At 51.1% G+C, this 20,437-nt stretch overlaps 1 protein-coding gene across 4 annotated transcripts; it reads left to right on the top strand.

The window, feature by feature from the left end:
• The first annotated feature begins 2,123 nt into the window (after positions 1-2,123).
• LOC144611481 (E3 SUMO-protein ligase ZBED1-like) lies at positions 2,124-19,881 on the top strand. 4 transcript variants are annotated; one of them, XM_078430608.1, is made up of 6 exons: positions 2,124-2,162; positions 6,192-6,250; positions 6,713-6,975; positions 7,951-8,015; positions 13,544-13,701; positions 14,983-19,881. In XM_078430608.1, the coding sequence occupies exons 2-6, from the start codon at positions 6,202-6,204 to the stop codon at positions 17,013-17,015; spliced, it is 2,568 nt and encodes an 855-aa protein (XP_078286734.1). In that variant the 5' UTR covers positions 2,124-2,162; positions 6,192-6,201; the 3' UTR covers positions 17,016-19,881. The 4 variants fall into 4 exon arrangements, with proteins under 4 accessions (XP_078286734.1, XP_078286732.1, XP_078286733.1 ...); XM_078430606.1 differs by lacking the exon at positions 2,124-2,162 and adding an exon at positions 3,728-3,819; XM_078430607.1 differs by lacking the exon at positions 2,124-2,162 and adding an exon at positions 3,976-4,027.
• The last annotated feature ends 556 nt before the right edge of the window (positions 19,882-20,437 follow it).

Here is a 20,437-nt window from a genome sequence, read left to right on the forward strand (position 1 = left end):
GCTCTCTACCTGGTGAGAGGATGATTCAGTTGCCTGATAACAGCCGGGAAGAAACTGTTCCTGAATCTGGAGGTGTGTGTTTTTGCACTTCTGTACCTCTTGCCCGATGGGAGAGGGGAGAAGAGGGAGTGGCCGGGGTGAGACTGGTCCTAGATTATGCTGCTGGCCTTGCCGAGGCAGCGTGAGGTGTAAGTGGAGTCAATGGGAGGGAGGTTGGTTTGCCTTAAAAACCTCTGGTTTTTGATTCCCCTCTGTGCATTAACCCTATCTATTCCCCACATGACTTCACAAACCTCTATAAGATTGCCCCCTGCCTCCTCCGTTCTAAGGAATAACGGTTTGGCTGATGTGCCCTCATTGACAAAGGTCTCCGCACTAACGCCTCCACTTTACAGGACGCCTTCTTGATGACATTTCCTTGTTTTAAAAAGAAGATTCAGGTGTAGAGCTGCCCACACTCAAAGGCATCTCGCTGGGAATCTTTCAATAAAAGGGACCCTGGTGAGACTCTTGTTAAAAGGTGAGAATGTCTTGTTAAAGTTCCTGCTGTCTTGTGAGAAGGACCCCTGATAGCAAACCCCCCCATGAAGAGGGATAGTGAGCGGAAATTGAAACAGTTTTAAATTCACACGTCCAGAAAGCTATTAAAAAGTAAACAGAACCAAACTTTAGTTGCAGAAGATTCACTGGAACACGCTAGCACTATTGGTTAAGTCCATTGTTTTGTTTCGTTTATTATTGTCACGTGTACCGAGATACAGTTAAGATTCAGATTTTTTAGATTTAGAGATACAGCGCGTAAACAGGCCCTTCGGCCCACCGGGTCCGCGCCACCCAGCGATCCCCGCACACTAACACTATCCTACACCCTAGGGACAATTTTTACATTTGCCCAGCCAATTAACCTACATACCTGTACGTCTTTGGAGTGTGGGAGGAAACCGCAAATGCTGGTTTATACCGAAGATTGACATTAAATGCTGGAGTAACTCAGCGGGACAGGCAGCATCTCTCGAAAAAAGGAATAGGTGATGTTTCGGATCGAGACCCTTCTTCAGACAGAAAAGTGAAAAGTGTTTATTTGTGTGCTTTCCAATCAAAGAAAATACGAGAGACGATTGCAATCAAGCCGCCCACAGTGTACAGATAAAGGGTGCAGCATTTAGTGCTACATATATAAAATTGAAGTCTGATAAAGTCTGATTGAAGAAAGTTCAAAGGTTTCCAATGAGCTTGATGGGAGGTCAGGATGAGAGGATGGTTCAGCTGCCTGATAACAGCTGGGAAGAAACTGTCCCTGAAGCTGGAGGTGTGCGTTTTCAAACATCTGTATCTCCTACCTGATGGGAGAGGGGAGAAGAGGGAGTGACCAGAGTGAGACTGGTCCCTGATTATGCTGCTGGCCTCGCATGGGGACAGTGAGAAGTTTAGATGGGGTCGATGGAAGGGTGGTTGGTTTGTGTGATGGTCTGGGCTACGTCAAAAACTCTGTCCCTAAATCTGGAGGTATGTGTTTTTTTGGAAACTTCTGTACCTCTTGTCTGATGGGAGAAGAGGGAGTGACCAGAGTGAGACTGGTCCTTGATTATGCTGCTAGCCTCGCAGGGGCAGTGAGGAGTGTAGATGGGGTCGATGGTTGGTTTGTGTGAAGGTCTGGGCTACGTCAACAACTCTGTCCCTAAATCTGGAGGTATGTGTTTTTGGAAACTTCTGTACCTCTTGTCTGATGGGAGAAGCAGGAGTGACTGGGGTGAGAATGGTCCTTGATTATTCTGCTGGGCATGCAGGGGCAGGGAGGAATATAGATGGAGTCAATGGAAGGGAGGCTGGTTTGCTTCCTCTGGGTCGGGAGGTGTGACTTTGTGACCTCCTGGATGGTTCATTTCCCTCCTCCCTTCCTGGAACCAGCCACGGCGATGAGCAACTTTCTTGGCCTCTTTCCCCAAATTGCTTTCATAACATTCACTGCAGGAGTGGGAGTTCAGTACACACTCGGAGGGAAAGCAGGAATTAGGGTGTGACAGCAGAAAGTAGCTGGCCTGATCCATCCGTGATGAGATGTATAATTACCGTCACCGTTTTTGTTTACCGGCCTTGCTCTTGGGTGATGGTTCGGCCAAGGCTGTTCCCTTGTGGTTGTAAGGACAAAGCATCACAACAAAGTGAGTACAGCGGGAGATATAAAGTTCTCTTTGTTCTCGCTGTCTGTTCGACTAGCTTCATCTGTCAGAGTGGAAACCGAAAACATTGCTTCGCTGCAAATAATGTTCTACAACTCCCTCAGATTAACGGCAAGAAACACTGCTTCATGCGTCAGCCACTGGCTTGTTGTTTAACCACATCGTGACTTTTATATAAGGTGGCAACTTCTTCGAGGTCTCAAAAGTCTGAAGAAAGGTTCCAACCTGAATCGTCACCTCTTCCTTTTCTCCGGAGATGCTGCCTGACCTGCTAAGTTACTCCAGCATTTTTTGTTTATCATTAGTGGGGTTAAAAATAAAATCAAAATAAACTTTATTTAAGATTTTTTAAATGTACAAATAAGTACTGTGTAAAATTCCCCTGACATTCTCCATGGTGACGTAGGTAGGCGTCTTTATTTCCCTCCTGGGATAAATGAAATTCTATTGTATTATATCTAGGGGTGCCAACTATCTCACTCCCAAATAGGGGCAAGGCGCCTCATGTGACCTGAATCCCGGCCCGGGCGGCCATGTGCTCCCACTCCAACAATGGTGGCCGCCTGGGCCGGAAGGCGGGTTGCTATGCAACCTCCGTTAGGCAGCCCCGGGCCTCCGGACCTAGACTGTTCGGAGCAAAAATGTCAGAAACCTAGAGTGTTGGGACCTAAACTGTCGGGACCTGCAGCAGTCCCATATGAAACAAACCAATTTAGCCCAAAATACGGGATGTCCCGGCTAATATGGGACATATTCACCTGCACCTCCTCCAACCTCATCTATTGTATCCGCTGCTCTAGATGTCAACTTCTGTACATCGGCGAGACCAAGCGCAGGCTTGGCGATCGTTTTGCTCAACTCCTTCGCTCACTCCGCCTTAACCAACCTGATCTCCCAGTGGCTGAGCACTTCAACTCCCACTCCCAGTCTGACCTTTCTGTCATGGGCCTCCTCCAGTGCCATAGTGAGGCCCGCCGCAAATTGGAGGAACAGCACCTCATATTTCACTTGGGCAGCTTACAGCCCAGCGGTACGAACATCGACTTCTCCAACTTTAGATAGTTCCTCTGTCCCTCTCTTCCCAGTTCTCCCTCTATCTTCCTGTCCCCACCTATATCCTTACTTTACTCCACCATTTTGTGAATGAATAACTTCTTTTAGTACGGTTGGTTGAGCCCCACCTTTGGGCGAGGGTGTGTGTGGGGTTGGGGGAGGAGAGCACCCTTGGGTGCTTCTCCTGTTGGGTTGGGCTCCTTCCATTGGCTCAACCGGCCGCTAATCGATTATTCTCTCGATTTTCCGGTTTATGCAAAACATCGCTCGCTGCAGCCAATCGGTGTGCCGGGGAGGAGGGCGGGGCGAGTCCACTCGCTGCCATTGGCGGAGGTGTGTATCCATCACACGTCCCTGAGGGGGCGGGACCCTAAGCGGTTGGTTGGGGCTACCGTCAATCACCCCGCCAGGTCCAATGGGGGCGCCAGAGCCCCGGGAGGGGGCGGGACTAATGAGAAGGGGGGAAAAAAAACGTTTCCGTGACGGCGGGGGGGGGGGGGGAGAATAATTTTTAAAAATAAATTATTCATTTGGAGTTAAATGTCAACCCAGCCGCCTGGGACCCTCCTTGCTTTGGATTTATGAGGTAAAATAGCGGCCGATACCGATTTGAAAGGTGTAATTCGATTATAATCGGGATTACTCGGCAAATAATCGACCCGACCGTGTGTGTGTGTGTGTCGCGAGAGGGGAGGGAAATAAACCGATTAATCGGAGCCTCACCGTGGACACTAATCGGCGGGTCCGGGTCCGGGTCCGGCTGGTGTATGTGTCCGTGGAGGTGGAGGTGCAGGGTCAGGGCGGTTTACTCGGCGTCGATTAGTCGCGATTGTTTGCGGGCAAAATGGCACCGACTGTAGGGTCGGGACACGAGACTCGGCGTGGGATTGTGTGGATCGCGGGGTTTAGTTGTGTTGAGAAAAAAAAACTCGATTATTGGGGAATACTCGAAATAATCGATTGGATGGAGGGGGGAGGAGGAGGGGGAGGAGGAGGAGGGGGGAGGAGGGGGAGGGGGGAGGAGGAAGGGGGGAGGAGGAGGGGGGAGGAGGAGGGGGGAGGAGGAGGGGGGAGGAGGAGGGAGGAGGAGGAGGGGGGAGGAGGAGGGAGGAGGAGGAGGGGGGAGGAGGAGGAGGGGGGAGGAGGAGGGGGGAGGAGGAGGGGGGAGGAGGAGGGGGGAGGAGGAGGGGGGAGGAGGAGGAGGGGGGAGGAGGAGGGGGGAGGAGGAGTGGGGAGGAGGAGGAGGGGGGAGGAGGGGGGGAGGAGGGGGGGAGGAGGGGGGGAGGAGGGGGGGAGGAGGGGGGGAGGAGGGGGGGAGGAGGGGGGGAGGAGGGGGGGAGGAGGGGGGGAGGAGGAGGGGGAGGAGGAGGGGGGAGGAGGAGGGGGGAGGAGGCAGAGACTCGGTTGTGGAAGTCTTGTGTTTGAGGGACTTAGACAATAGACAATAATAGGTGCAGGAGGAGGCCATTCGGCCCTTCCAGCCAGCACCGCTATTCTATGTATAAGAAAATAACTGCAAATGTTGGTACAAATGGAAGGTATTTATTCACAGAGTGCTGGAGTAACTCAGCGGGACAGGCAGCATCTCGGGAGAGAAGGAATGGGCGACGTTTCGGGTCGATCTGAAGAAGGGTCTCGACCCGAAACGTCGCCCGCCATTCAATGTGATCATGGCTGATCATTCTCAATCAGTACCCCGTTCCTGCCTTCTCCCCATACCCCCTGACTCCGCTATCCTTAAGAGCTCTATCTAGCTCTCTCTTGAATGCATTCAGAGAATTGGCCTCCACTGCCTTCTGAGGCAGAGAATTCCACAGATTCACAACTCTCTGACTGAAAAAGTTTTTCCTCATCTCCGTTCTAAATGGCCTACCCCTTATTCTTAAACTGTGGCCCCTGGTTCTGGACTCCCCCAACATTGGGAACATGTTTCCTGCCTCTAACGTGTCCAACCCCTTAATAATCTTATACGTTTCGATAAGATCCCCTCTCATCCTTCTAAATTCCAGTGTATACAAGCCTAGTCGCTCCAGTCTTTCAACACATGACAGTCCCGCCATCCCGGGACTAGTAAACCTACGCTGCACGTAGGTTTGACCGCTGACTTGGCCAGAGGGTGTAAAATATACCAAATAAAACGCCACGCTGAGCACGTCATTTTCAATTAGGTTGAAGTTGTGCCCAAATTTGGTTGTAATTCAATCATTTGGCAGCTTTATGGTGGCTGTTATGGGTTTTATTAAATGTGCTGTGTGTGAGATTTGAACTTGCCACCAGTCAACTCTTCACACCTGTCTCTGTGTAGGAAGGAACTTCAAATGGACACAAAAAGCTGGAGTAACTTAGCAGGATAGGCAGCATCTCTGGGGAGAAGGAATGGGCGACGTTTTGGGTCGAACCATTAGGAACTGCAGATGCGGGTTTACACCAAAGATTGACACAAAGTGCTGGAGTAAATCAGCGGGACGGGCAGCATCTCTGGAGAGAAGGAATGGGTGACGTTTTCGGGTCGTGACCCTTCCTCAGACAGAGTCAGAGGGCGAGGGAGATGAGAGATATAGAACAAATGAATGAAAGATATGCAATAAAGGAAACAGGCCATTGTTAGCTGTGGGCTAGGTGAAACCGAGTTACAGACAATGAGACTCAATGAGACGACATTGAACCTAGTCCAAGGACTTGGGTGGAGAGGGACGGAGAGAGAGAGAGGGAATGCAAGGGTTACTAGAAGTTAGAAAAATTAATATACCACTGGGGTATAAGCTGCCCAAGCGAAATATGAGGTGGTGTTCCTTCAATTTGTGTTTAGCCTCACTCCGACAGTGGAGGAGGCCCAGGACAGAAAGGTCAGTGGGAATGGAAAGGGAAATTAAAGTGTTTGGCAACTGGGAGGTTGGTTTGGGCGATGGTCTGGGCTGTGTCCACAACTCTGCAATTGTTTGGGTTTCTGTGTTTCAGCTGGCGGGAGATGCAGGTCGGTGACGAGGCTTGCGCCCAGCATCAGGATGAGCTGCTCTGTAAGTATGTTCAACGCTTGCTTCAAGGGACAAGACAGACTGTTGGCGAGGCAGCCATTGTACGGCACCAACCATTGGTGGGGTGGTCTGTACCCGTGATGGACCGGGCATTGTCCACCACTCACTGTAGACCCCATCGATGGTGGGGAGGTCAGTATCCTTGGTCGACTAGGCATTGTCCACCACTCTCTGTAGATCCCTTTGACGGTGGGGAGGTCAGTAAGCGTGATGGACTGGGCTGTGTCCACCTCTACAGTCTGTAGTCTTTAGGATGTTTCTGCATGCAAAGAGGGACATTTGATGCGTTTCAATTTGAGCATCAGCTATTTCTATGTTTCAACTAATAGATTTTTCTGTAAATATTTGACTTTGTAGTTTTCTTCTTCATTTAATGTGATCCTCTAACGGGCATCCACACACGACGTTTACCACAATTTTTGCAATCTCCTTCGTCTGTTTCAGTTTGTGAAGAATGTCGGCTCTACTTCCGGGACTCGTGCCGACACCACGGAGCGCCCACGTTCGTGCCGGACAGGATGGTCCTGGAGCGAATGCCGTCCCGAGCCCTGCATACACTGCCCGAGGGGCTGGCGGTCAAGGAGAGGCCGCAGGGCGGTCTCGGCGTCTGGTGCACGCTCACTACCATCCCGCGTGGCTGCATCTTTGGCCCGTTCGATGGAGACGTCCTGACAGACAGGAACGACTGCACGGTGTACTCCTGGGCGGTAAGGACATCTTTACCTCCTGAACCCTTGCCTGGTGAGCCTGACGTAGGGTCACAGTCCCATGTCTCAAGAGTCAAGATTGTTTAACCTGTTCAGTGCCATCCCCAAGTATATTTGGGTCAATGCAAATAGTAAAAAAAAACTTGGCAGTGAACAATGTAAGAAGGAACTGCAGACGCTGGTTTAAACCGAAGATAGACACAAAAGGTGGAGTAACTCAACGGGCCAGGCAGCATCTCTGGAGAGAAGGAATGGGTGACGTTTCGGGTTGAGACCCTTCTTCAGTCTGAAACGTCACCCATTCCTTCTCTCCAGAGATGCTGTCTGTCCCGCAGAGTTACTCCAGCTTTTTGTGTCTATCTGTGGCAGTGAACAGGTCAATTGTCATAGGTACCAGCATTTAAACAATGACATTCTTACTTGCTGTGGCTTCACGGGCCAGTAAATGCAAAAACAAACATAAATGTACAGTAATCGATAATGCAATAAATTATATTAGGTAATAATAGTACAAAACCAGACTCTGTAGTACAAGTCCACCACTGATTTTCTGGCAACTGGTGGTCTGGCTCCCACTTTAATCCGGACAAATTGGCGAATTGACGGTCCAAATTTGCCCTCTGCAGCCGGGGCTCTGGAACTTCAGCCTGGCCAGAGTCGGCAAATCCTTTCCCATAGCCGACTTCTGATACTGACTTTGCAGGCTTGTATCTCGGCCCCACCAAGGCCGTAGTAGCAATGGTGGACAACCAAAGACATCGTCCATAGAAGATCATAGTTGCTGAGGTTAGTGTAGTGCAGTGTTCAAGAGCCTGATGGTCACGGTTCTCAGGCCCCTGTACCTTTTCCCCATGGTAGCAGCGAGATGAGAGTATGGCCAGGGTGGTGTGGGTGTCTGATGATGTTATCTGCAAACTCCAATCTTGTGAAAAGAGAATCGGAAATAGTTTCACCTGCAATCTTCTTCTCTTTCAGTTACGAGAAAATGGATCCTATTATTACATGGATGCTTCCGATGAGACAAAAGCCAACTGGATGAGGTATGGTGGGGGAGATAGATTGGATGACACACAGTTAGTCTGCAGCTTCAATCTATCTGCTGACATTCAATACAATATTTTGGTTCTGAACTACCACCTGCCAGTTTGTCAATGTCAAGTGTCAGACATCACTTGCCTGAAGTTTCCCTTATGTCATCAGTCCAACGCAGCCAAGGTGGACATCTCAGCCTGAGTTGTGAACTGTAGCCATTCATTTATACACAATTCACTGATCATTTATTTCCTGCAAAGAACTTCTAATGTTCTGATGCTCTAATGTTTGGGGACCCACACAGAGACTGATGGAACGCTTTAAGGTTACAATCGAAGATAGACACAAAATGCTGGAGTAACTCAGCCGGACAGGGAGCATCTCTGGAGAGAAGCAATGGGTGACATTTCTTCAGACTGAAGCAGGGTCTCAACCCGAAACGTCACCCATTCCTTCTCTCCAGAGATGCTGCCTGTCTGGCTGAGTTACTCCAGCATTTTGTGTATCTTCGATTTAAACCAGCATCTGCAGTTCCTTACTACACATTTTAATGTCACAGTTGCACAAGACGTTGGTGAGGCTGCTTTTGGAGTATTGTGTTCAGTTTTGATCACCCTGCTATAGGAAGGATGTTGTTAAGCTGGAAAAATTGCAGAAAAGATTTACGAGGATTTTGCTAAGGCCTGAGATATATGGAGAGGTTAGACAGGCTTGGACTTTATTCCCTGCAGCACAAGAGGCTGAAAGATCTTATAGAGGTGTATAAAATCCTCTAAATTGCCCCTAGTGTGCGGGGAGTGGATGGGAAAGTGGCATAGCATTAGAACCAGTGGGCATGTTGATTGATGGTGGGCATAGACTCGGTGGGCTGAAGGACCTGTTTCCATGCTGTATCTTTTAATCAATTAAAAAAAACAGTTTTAAGCTTTATAATGGAAAAAAAATGAAAATGTTGGAATGTTGGAAAGTCGGAAGTGGCGGCGCCTAACGGCTGCGGCTCGCTAGCAGTTTGTTCGTCTTTTTTCCTTTTTTTGTTGCTGTGTGTCGGTGTTGGGATGGTTTTTTTTTTTTTTTTGGTTGTGTATGTGTGGGGGGTGGTGGTGGGTGGGGGGGGTGGTGGTGTGGGTGGGGGAAACCTTTCTCTTTTATGTCTCTTCCTCACGGCGCGGGGTGCGGCTCGGCCGCGGGGCCTTCCATCGCCCGGTGCGGCTCGGCCGCTGGACTTAACATCGCCCGGCGCGGCTCGGCCGCTGGACTTAACAGTGCCCTGTGCGGCTTGGCCGCGGGGCCCTCCATCGCCCGGTGCGGCTCGGCCGCGGGGCCTAACATCGCTGGTGCGGCTCGGCCGCTGGACTTAACAGTGCCCGGGCCGCGGGGCCTAACATCGCCCGGCGCGGCTCGGCCGCGGGACTTTTCATCGCTGGTGCGGCTCGGCCGCTGGACTTAACATCGCCCGGTGCGGCTTGGCCGCGGGGCCTTCCATCGCCCGGTGCGGCTCGGCCGCGGGGCCTAACATCGCCCGGTGCGGCTCGGCCGTTGGACTTAACAGTGCCCGGTGCGTCTCGGCCGCGGGGCCTAACATCGCCTGGCGCGGCTTGGCCGCGGGACTTTTCATCGCTGGTGCGGCTCGGCCGCTGGACTTAACATCGCCCGGTGCGGCTTGGCCGCGGGGCCTTCCATCGCCCGGTGCGGCTCGGCCGCGTGGCCTAACATCGCCCGGTGCGGCTCGGCCGCGGGACTTAGCTGCGCACGGCTCGGTCGCGGGGCCTTCCATCGCCCGGTTCGGCCGCGAGACGTCTCAGCGCCCGGTGCGACTCGGCCGCGGGGACTTCCATCCCCTTGCGGGGACTGTGCGGGTCGGTCAGGGACGAGCTGTCTGTCCGTGGGCGTGGGGAAGAGAGTGGAAGTTTTGTTGCCTCCATCACAGTGAGGGGGTGTTTGGAGTCACTGTGATGGACGTTTGTGTTGGGGTCATGTGTCTTGTGTTCTTTTTTGTGTGTGACTGCTATGTAGTTTCGTTAGGTACCTTGGTACCGAATGACAAATAAAGCTCTGTTGAACTGTTGAACTGTTGAACACTCAGCAGGTCAGGCAATGTCTGTGGAGAGAGACATTGTTCATGTTCCAGGTGTGGGACTTTTTGCCTCTGTGTCTGCAATGGTTCGGTTGTGGGCTGTATATAAAGAATATGAAAGACTGAGCCAAAAAGATGACAGGAAGAAATGGATGATACAAATAGAAATACTGAATGAATTACCTAAAGTTGGAGAATAAGCAGTCCAACAGTTGCAGTCAATAACAGCTCTTCTAACGGAAGCCTCATCACAGGAAGGGTGTGGAGGCTTTGGAGAGGGTGCAGATGAGGTTTACCTGGATGCTGCCTGGATTAAGGGGTATTAGCTACAGGGAGAGGTTGGACAGACTTGTATTGTTTTTTGAGGAGCGCCGGAGGTTGAGGGGAGACCTGACAGAAGTGTGTACAGGCGTTGACCATTCTCCTGGGTAGAAGGAATGAGCAGGATGGGAAAGGTACAGGCAGCATCTGTGGATGGAAATGGACAGACAATGTCACGGGCCAAGAACCTTCGTCATCTGTTTTTTGGCCTCCCAGGAGTCCATGGAGACGGGCGAGAAGCCTGTCTGGGCCAATGGAGCCTCGGTGGCGGTGGACCCGTGGCAGTGGTGGGGCCTCAACGGTGGAGATGGAGCTTTGGCGGTGATGGGGCCTTGACGGCAGTGTGCCTCGGTGGCAGCAGAGGGGCCTCTGCGGGTCGACCCTTGGTCAGCAGTGCGGCGGTTAATGAGGCGGCGGGGACCGCTGTTAGGGCAGGGGAGGGGGACAAAGCAGGAGCAGGCTGGGGTACTTTGTAACTTTGTCAATAGACAATAGGTGCAGGGGTAGGACATTCGGCCCTTCGAGCCAGCACCGCCATTCAATGTGATCATGGCTGATCATTCTCAATCAGTACCCCGTTCCTGCCTTCTCCCCATACCCCCTGACTCCACTATCCTTAAGAGCTCTATCTAGCTCTCTCTTGAATGCATTCAGAGAATTGGCCTCCACTGCCTTCTGAGGCAGAGAATTCCACAGATTCACAACTCTCTGACTGAAAAAGTTTTTCCTCATCTCAGTTCTAAATGGCCTACCCCTTATTCTTAAACTGTGGCTTAAACATCAACCGTCTCATCTTTTCAACGCCCCCTTTACCTACTCGAATCTCAGCAGTCTGAAGAAGTGTCTCGACCCAAAACGTCACCCATTCCTTCTCTCCTGAGATGCTGCCTGTCCCGCTGAGTTACTCCAGAATGTTGTGTTTTATCTTCGGTTTAAAACCAGCATCTGCAGTTCCTTCCTACACTGTCCAGTTCCATGTCGCCCTGCTATTTTCCTGCATTCGCTTGTATCGCCCAGTCTCACAAAGACATGGAGAGTGAGAGTCCAGAGTTTTATTTTCATGTGTACCGAGGCTAGGGTCGCCAACTGTCCCGTATTAGCCGGGACTTCCCGTATTTTGGGCTATATTAGTTTGTCCCGTACGGGACCGCCCTTGTCCCGTATTAGTAGGGTTGCCAACTTTCTCACTCCCAAATACGGGACAAAGGGTGACGTCACCGCCCCGCGCCCCACGTGACCTCACCCAGCCAGCGGCCACGTGCTCCCGCTCCACCAATGCGGCCGCCCGGGCCGGGTGAGGTCACGCGGGGCGCGGGGGCGGTGACGTCACCCTTTGCCCCGTATTTGGGAGTGAGGAAGTTGGCAACCCTAGTAATTGGTGGTGCAGAACCTAGTGAGGCTGGTGGTAGAGATGGAGATAATTGGACCAATTTAAACTTCTTAAACTGTGGCCCCTAGTTCTGGACTCCCCCAACATTGGGAACATGTTTCCTGCCTCTAACGTGTCCAACCCCTTAATAATCTTATATGTTTCGATAAGATCTCCTCTCATCCGTCTAAATTCCAGTGTATATATGTCAGCGCCATATGTGGCGACTATTTGCATACCTTGGGTGTGGAAGCGAAGGATTTCACCGTCACTTGTCACTTGTGACAATGAAGTATAAAGTATCCCATTCCATTCCCTCCACAGATGCTGCCTGACCCACTGAGTTCCTCCAGCACTGCTCTGCTCAGGATTCCAGCATCTGCAGTCTCTTGTGACTTCACTCATTGTTGATGATACATGGATTAAGTTTTGTGACAAATCATTTTTTTCACAACCGACTGTTCTGATATTTCACTGTGCGTTCTGCTTCACTGAATTATAATTTAATTTGGTAATTTTTCTTTGACAGAGATTCTTTTGGAATGAGCAATGGCTGACCTAATGTTTTTGAGTTGCGGCGTGCTTTGATTTGTGCCTTTGAGTTGGCAATCCTGGGTTCACTGATGTAGGGTTGGCATGATGTTTGACATCTCATGCAGAATAGTTTCCAAAAGCACATCGCAGATCCCTAAATTACCCTCTCCACACATCGATAATTAATTACTGTCTGTAACCCTTTGCTCCCTATTACCATTCTATTATTTGCCACACTTGTGTCAGCTTTTTCACTATAAATTCCCGTGCACACATTTAAGTTGTCAAAGCAGTCCTAAGGTCAGTGCGAAGTTGCAGCATTGCTTCCCCACTCCTGATTAGCTGTGTGTCTGTGTATTGCTAAGGATTTGAGGGGATAAGTTACAGGGAGAGGTTGGGCATGCTATGACTATATTCCTTGGAACGCAGGAGGCTGAGTTTTTTAAAATAGAGAAACAAGGAAGTGCAGATGCTGAAGAGATGAAATGCTGGCTGAAAGAAGGGGGTTAAAAGGGAAATGGGGAACTCAGGTGATGCATGTATGGAGGAGGAGAAGGAGCAGTGTGATTGGGGTTGGTGGGAAAAATGTCAGCATTTGCATGAGGGGGGCAGAGGAAAGAGATTTAGGTATATTATTATCTGAAAAAGGGTCCCAACCTGAAACGTCTCCTATCCATGTTCTCCAGAGATGCTGCCTGACCTGCTGAGTTACTCCAGCACTCTGTGAAACGTCACCTATCCATGTTCTCCACAGATGCTGCCTGACCCGCTGAGTTACTCCAGCACTCTGTGAAACGTCACCTATCCATGTTCTCCACAGATGCTGCCTGACCCACTGAGTTACTCCAGCACTCTGTGAAACGTCACCTATCCATGTTCTCCACAGATGCTGCCTGACCCGCTGAGTTACTCCATCACTCTGTGAAACGTCACCTATCCATGTTCTCCACAGATGCTGCCTGACCCGCTGAGTTACTCCAGCATTTTGTGTCTTTTTTTGGGTGCATTATTCTCGCTCCTGCGCTGAGCCTCAGCTCTTTCTGCCGCTTGGATTGATGGTGTAAGTAAAAGGCAATGTGGAATTGGCTGCAATCACACACAACTGTTTGAAGTTAATGGGGGAGGAGAAAAATCAAAGCCATCTCGTTTTCCCCATTGAGCTGTGTGTGTTTGTTTTCTTCTGTGGAGCAGAGGAGCAGACATTGGTGTGCCCTCAAATGTCTGTCTTTGCCTCACAGATACGTGGCCTGTGCTTCTAGTGAAGAGGAACATAATCTGACAGTGTTCCAGTATCGCGGCAAAATCTACTACCGGGCCTGCCAGATCATCGGCGCTGGCACTGAGCTCCTGGTGTGGATTGGCGAGGAATATGCCAGGACCCTGGGGCTGAAGTTGGGTAGGTCCTAAACAATCAATGGCTCACTGGTACGTTATTGTCACGTGTACCTAAGTACAGTGAAAGTCTTTTTTTTGCATACCCTTCAGTGACAATCCTACTATAGATTTGACATAATCATACTAAGTATAAGAGTGTAAAACTGTTGACCACACTGAGTCCGTACACAAGATCCGCCACGTTTTAGGTGCCATCTTAAATGCCAGTCCACAAAAGATCACTGTTGCTGAGGTCAGTGTTGTGTTGTGTTCAACAGCCTGATGGTTGATGGGAAGAAGCTGTTCTTGAACCTGCAGGTCACGGTTTTCAGGCTCCTGTACCTTCTTCCCGATGGCGGCAGCGAGATGGGAGCGTGGCCAGGGTGGTGTGGGTCTTTGGTGATATTGGCCACCATTTTGAGGCAGCACCTCCTGTGACGTTGGGGAGGTCAGTACTCGTGATGGACCGGGCAGTGGCCACCACTCTCTGTAGTCTCCTTAGTTCAGCGTTCAAGTTGCCGAACCATGCTCTAATGCAACCAGTGTGCTCTCTACTATCACCTGTAGTAGTACAACTGGAGTTCAACTGTACAACTAGAGAGCAGTCCTGAACTACCATCTATCTCATTGGAGACCCTCGCACTATCTTGCGCTAAACGTTATGTACGTTATTCCCTTTATCATGTACAGTGTGGACGGCTCAATTGTAATCATGTATTGTGTTTCCGCTGTCTGGTTAGCACGCAACAAAAGCTTTTTACTGTACCTCGATACACGTGACAATAAACTAAACTCAGCTGAAACTCAAGTTAGCAAAATTGGTGAGGGAGTCACATTGTGTGTTAACCTCTTCTGTAGAGTGTAGAGATACAGCAGAGAAACAGGCCCTTCGGCCCACTATGTCCATGCTGACCCTCGATCACGTTCACTTTCTCATCCACTCCCTACACACTAGGGGCAATATACAGATGGCCAGTTAACTGACAGACCCGCACGTCTTTGGGATGTGGGAGGAATCTGGGGAACCCCGAGGAAACCCACGCGGTCACGGGGAGAACGTGTAAACTCCGTACATACAGCACCCGAGGTCGGGATTGAACCCGGGTCCCTGAAGCTGTGAGGCAACAACTCTATCAGCTATACCACTGTGCTGACCCTTGAATCTGTAATGAGATTAAAGGAGCATTTGGGATTGGAATTAACTGCAGACAAATGGAGAGGCCAGTAAATCCGATGAATGAATAAAACATTCTTGGATCATTGATGGTTGGGGAAAAACTGAACCTCTTTCTCTTTTTATTAGGCAAACATTTTAAGTATGAGTTTGGAGAGAAAGAGCTGCTCATGAAGTTGTTTCAGGACCTCCAAACCAAAGTTCCCAAAGAGATGTCAAGCCAAACGGAAGCCCAAGAGCAGCATAACTGCAGGGACCTGGTGACCTCCATCATCCAAGACCACAAGAGCAGCCTGCAGGACAGTGGCATCTGCCGGGGCAGGCGAGAGGGCGCTGGCGCTCTGCGGGAGGGCACGCGGAACCTGGTCAGCCTGGGCCGAGCACAGAGCCGTTACTGGACCTTCTTCGGTTTCCAGGGAGACGGCTTGGGCCGCATCTTGGACAAGACCAAGATCATCTGCAAGCTGTGCGGGGTGAGGTTGGCCTACAATGGCAACACCACCAACCTGAGGCAGCACCTGATCTACAAGCACAGGCAAGAGTACAACAAGCTGGTGGGGGGGGCTCCCGCACAGCAGAAGGAGAGCCAGGACCACCCGGCCAGGACCTCCATGGTGATGAACAACCCCGTCGGGAGAACCACCAGGGCCATCTCAGATTTCATGATGACCGACCTTCTGCCGCTGAGGACCGTCGAGGGGGAGGGCTTTGTCCAGATGATGAACGTGTTGGAGCCCACCTACAAGATCCCCACCGTGGCCTTCTTTGCTCAGACAGTGCTACGGGACATGTACGCCCAGACCAAGCTGAGGGTGATGGACTCCATGAAGTCGCAGAGGCACTGCACGCTCAGCATTGACCTCTGGAAGCATAAGCAGTCTTGCTCCTACATCACGGTCAGTGCCCACCAGGTGGACGGCGCCTATGACCTCAGGAACTTCGTGCTGTCCACCCGTGTGGTTGGCGAGGAAGACACGGCGGAGAAGGTCTGGGCGGCCCTGCAGGACATCGCCAACGAGTGGGGCATCAGGGAGCGGACCTGGCTCTCTGTCATGGCCAGCAACGTAGACGTCAGGATGGCGGCCACCAAGCTGGGCTGGAAGACCCTGCCATGCATCGGGCATGCTCTGCAGAACTGCGTGGACTCGGCGCTGCAGCAACCACCCATCCTGCGCGCGCTGGCCCGCTGCAAGAGGCTGATGGAGTACGTGTCCTCCTTTCCGGCTCTGAGCGAGAAGGTGGGCTCCAGCGAGGTCCTCCTCAAGTTGCAGTCCAGGACGTTTCCCGCAGGCAGCGTGAAATGGTTCAGCACCTACGGTCTGCTCCAGAACCTTCAGGACCATCGTCCCTTCCTCGATGGTCTGAGCGAGGACTTCCAGGGTGAGGGGTTGGGTCTGAGACCCGAGGACTGGCAGGTGGTCCAGGAGATCACGGGCATCCTGAAGCCCCTGGCCATCGCCACGTCCACCTTGACCAAGGAACGTTTCTCCAGCCTGTCGCTGGTGAAGCCGGTGGTGACCAGCTTGATCTACAAGCACCTCGCCACCAACGAGGGCGACTCGGAACTGGCCCACGACGTCAAGCAGGCCATCTGCACTGACCTGGACCAGTGGTACGCCGACCGCGAGGTCAACCGCGTGCTCAACCTGGCCTGCGCTCTGGACCCGCGCTTCCGGGGCTTGGACTTCCTCAGCCAGGTGGAGAGGGTGGAGACCTTCCATGCCCTGAGGCAGGAGACCGCTCAGCTGGCGAGACTCCAGCCGCAACCGGGCGACCCCGAGATCTCCAGCTGTGGCCACAAGCCGACCAAGAAGCCCCGGGCGGACTCGGGCATCGAGTTCCTGCTGGGTGACCTGTGCAACGTGAGGAGCGCCTCGGTCAACTCTGTCAACCAGCAAGCAGAGCAGGAGATCAGCGGCTTCCAGACCAGCGAGGCGGCCACGCTCTGCCAGGACCCCCTGCAGTGGTGGAAGAGCCACCACACCCAGTATCCGCTCCTCGCCACCGCCGCACGCAAGCTGCTGGCTGTGCCCGCCACCGCCGTGCCCGCCACCTGGATCTTCACCGAAGCTGGTCAGGACGTCTACGGCAAGCGCTCGGACCTGGCACCGGAACACGTGGACATGCTGGTGTTTCTGCACGGGAACCACAAGGCCGCTTAATCGGCAGACAGAGATGCGGAGAGAGAGAGAGAGAGAGAGCGAGAGTGAGAGGCGTCTCGCATTCCACCCTTCTTCTCCAGGCGGTGGGAAGAAACTCTGCTGGTAGCGTTCATTGTTCGGGTGAGCTGAGACCACATGGATGTCCCGGCTGCACCATGATGCTGAGATCACACCGATCCAGCCCTGGGACCAGTTTGGTGCATGTCCTTTGCCGCTGCAGTGGCGCCCTATCTGCATCCAATCAGCCTGCCAGCATGCATTGGTCCCACCAAGTACTGCATGCCGTTCTACATTTCCTCATGCACGTCAGTACCCAAAACCATCCCGCATCTCCTCAATCGGTCCAGCCATCGGCTCATAGAGACAGGAGACAGGCCCTTCGGCCCATCAAGTCTGCACCGACCATCGCCCACCTGATGAAACCAACCCAATGTTATCGTACAATCCACTCTCCATGGGAAAGCACACTAGGTTTTCCTAAGATGGACACAAGTGCCGGAGTAACTCAGTGTGTCAGGCAGGACCTCTGGAGAACGTTGGATAGGTGATGGTTTGTGTTGGAAACATCAGGGTGTGACTTGTCCTTAATTATGCTGGTGGCCTTGCCAGGGCAGCCTGAGGTGTAAATGGACTCAATGGAAGGGAGGTTAGTTTTGTGTGATGGTCTGGGCTGCGTCCACAATTCTCTGCAATTTTTTGCGGTCATGGATGGAGTTGTTCCCAAACCACGCTGCAATGCATCCCAATAAAATGCTTTTGGTTGGCGGGAGTTGTTGGGGACATTGCCGAACTTCCTACGCCTTCTAAGGAAGTAGAGGCTAAGTGAGCGGTGAAGGTGGAAACACAGTTGCAGGCCCCACAAGAATGGGACTGGCGCTGTTGATCGATCTGGCTTGACAGGGCATGGTGTGATGATTGCAGGCGAGGTGGCTATGGGCCAATTCTGGGATTAACCTGGCGATTACTAGCTGAGGAGACTGTGGCATTCTGGGGTTCCAGCTGCCTGCATCTACCACATAAACATCGGTGACATTTAGCCAGGACTGGCAATTGTACCAATTATCTCATTACTATCAGTCGTTATAGAACAGTGAAACAAGCCCTCCATTCCAAGTCATCTATGCCAACCAAATTCTGAAGAAGGGTTTCAACCCAAAACATCACCCATTCCTTCTCTCCAGAGATGCTGCCTGACCCGCTGAGTTACTCCAGCTGTTTGTGTCTATTTTCTGTTCCTTCCTGCACTACAAACCAAGCTATCTGTCTGAAGAAGGGTCCCAACCTGAAACGTGGCCTTAACATGTCCTCCAGAGATGCTGCCTGACTCGCTGAGTTACTCCAGCACTTTGTGATCTACGCAAGATTCCACTATCTGCAGTTCCTTGTGTTTAACTATTTCATCAGCTATTTATATGTTTTAGACAACATATTTTTCTGTAAATTCTTGATTTTGTCGTTTTCTTCTTCATTTAATGGGCATCCACAACTGGTGGACATTCTCAGTGGGTTATCTGGAATGTTGTATGTTTTTCTAGCCTGTGTTTACCATCTTTCTGTTTCGCTGCTCAGAGCAGATTTAGTCTCAGTTCCCAGTGGAGAGGATAATTTCTTTAAAAAATAGAAATTTTAAGTGGATAAAAGCAAATAAAAAGAACTCAATTTTTGCTTGGAGACTTGGAATAAAGAAAATCCCAGAATATATTAGATGTCAGGCAGAAAGAGAGAATGTTTCACCCCAATGGTTTTACAACAGAGGTAATAGTTTGTAAGCCACCTGATCATAAACCAGTCCTTTGTTCATCTCACTCTCTGCATATTGTAAACTCTTATCTGGGTCTGTGGTTACTTATTAAATAAAAACAATCCCTTGTGCCAATTCTCTTTTGCTGGCTTTCTTTGATTTAATCACCGACTAAATCAGTCTTGATTTCTCACTAACTACGAGCACATCTTAACGATAGAATAGTGCGGCAGCAGATAGAGCTGCTGCCCTACAGCTCCCATCCTGACAACAGGTCACTGTCTGTATGGAGTTTCTATGTTCACCCTGTGACAAACTGTACAGACAGCAACCATAGTCGGGATCGAACCCAGATCTCCGGCGCTGTAAGGCAGCAACTCTACCCCTGCGCCACCGTGCCACTTTGTTTCTCTCTTTAGAAAGATAACCCTTGTTCACGCCAAGAAGGATCCCGACCCGAAAAGTCACCTATCCATGTTCTCCAGAGATGCTGCCTGACCCGCTGAGTTACTCCAGCACTCCGTGAAACGTCACCTATCCATGTTCTCCAGAGATGCTGCCTGACCCGCTGAGTTACTCCAGCACTCTGTGAAACGTCACCTATCCGTGTTCTCCACAGATGCTGCCTGACCCGCTGAGTTACTCCAGCACTCTGTGAAACGTCACCTGTCCATGTTCTCCACAGATGCTGCCTGACCCGCTGAGTTACTCCAGCACTCTGTGAAACGTCACCTATCCATGTTCTCCACAGATGCTGCCTGACCCGCTGAGTTACTCCAGCACTCTGTGAAACGTCACCTATCCATGTTCTCCTGAGATGCTGCCTGACCCGCTGAGTTACTCCAGCACTCTGTGTATTCAAATGTGCAGTGTTCACAGTGGGATCTCCTGTACAATGGGGAAATCACTCTAATTTTGGATGGCTGTTTTGTGGAACACGTGTTCAGTCCGCAGTGAACACTAATGTCTTGTTATTGCACGGACTTAAAAAAAATTAAATGTGTAGTTTATGTATAATTTATGTTTTTGTATGTTTATGAGTCTATGTGCCTGTAATGCTGCCGTAGGCCAAGTTTTCATTACACCGTACACGACAATAAACCTGACACAAATTGACTTGATGCTGAACTTTCTGTTTCCTGCCTCTTTAAATCCCCAACAATCTCACACCTCTGAGGCTTCATTTCCATTTTATATCAGCACAGTGGCGCAGCAGTAGAGCTGCTGCCTTACAGCCCCAGAAACCCGGGTTCGATCCTAGACAATAGACAGGTCAGGCAGCATCTCAGGAGAGAAGGAATGGGTGACGTTTCGGGTCGATACCCTTCTTCAGTCTGAAGAAGGGTCTCGACCTGAAACATCACCCATTCCTTCTGTCCTGAGATGCTGCCTGACCTGCTGAGTTACTCCAGCATTTTGTGAATAAATACCTTCGATTTGTACCAGCATCTGCAGTTATTTTCTTATACTAGACAATAGACAATAGGTGCAGGAGGAGGCCATTCGGCCCTTCGAGCCAGCACCGCCATTCAATGTGATCATGGCTGATCATTCTCAATCAGTACCCCGTTCCTGCCTTCTCCCCATACCCCCTGACTCTGCTATCCTTAAGAGCTCTATCCTGACTAAGGGTGCAGTCAATAGGCAGTTTGTACGTTCCCCCCGTGACTGCATGGGTTTT

The sequence above is a fragment of the Rhinoraja longicauda genome, chromosome 40 (assembly GCF_053455715.1).
Source record: "Rhinoraja longicauda isolate Sanriku21f chromosome 40, sRhiLon1.1, whole genome shotgun sequence".
NCBI lineage: Eukaryota > Metazoa > Chordata > Chondrichthyes > Rajiformes > Arhynchobatidae > Rhinoraja > Rhinoraja longicauda.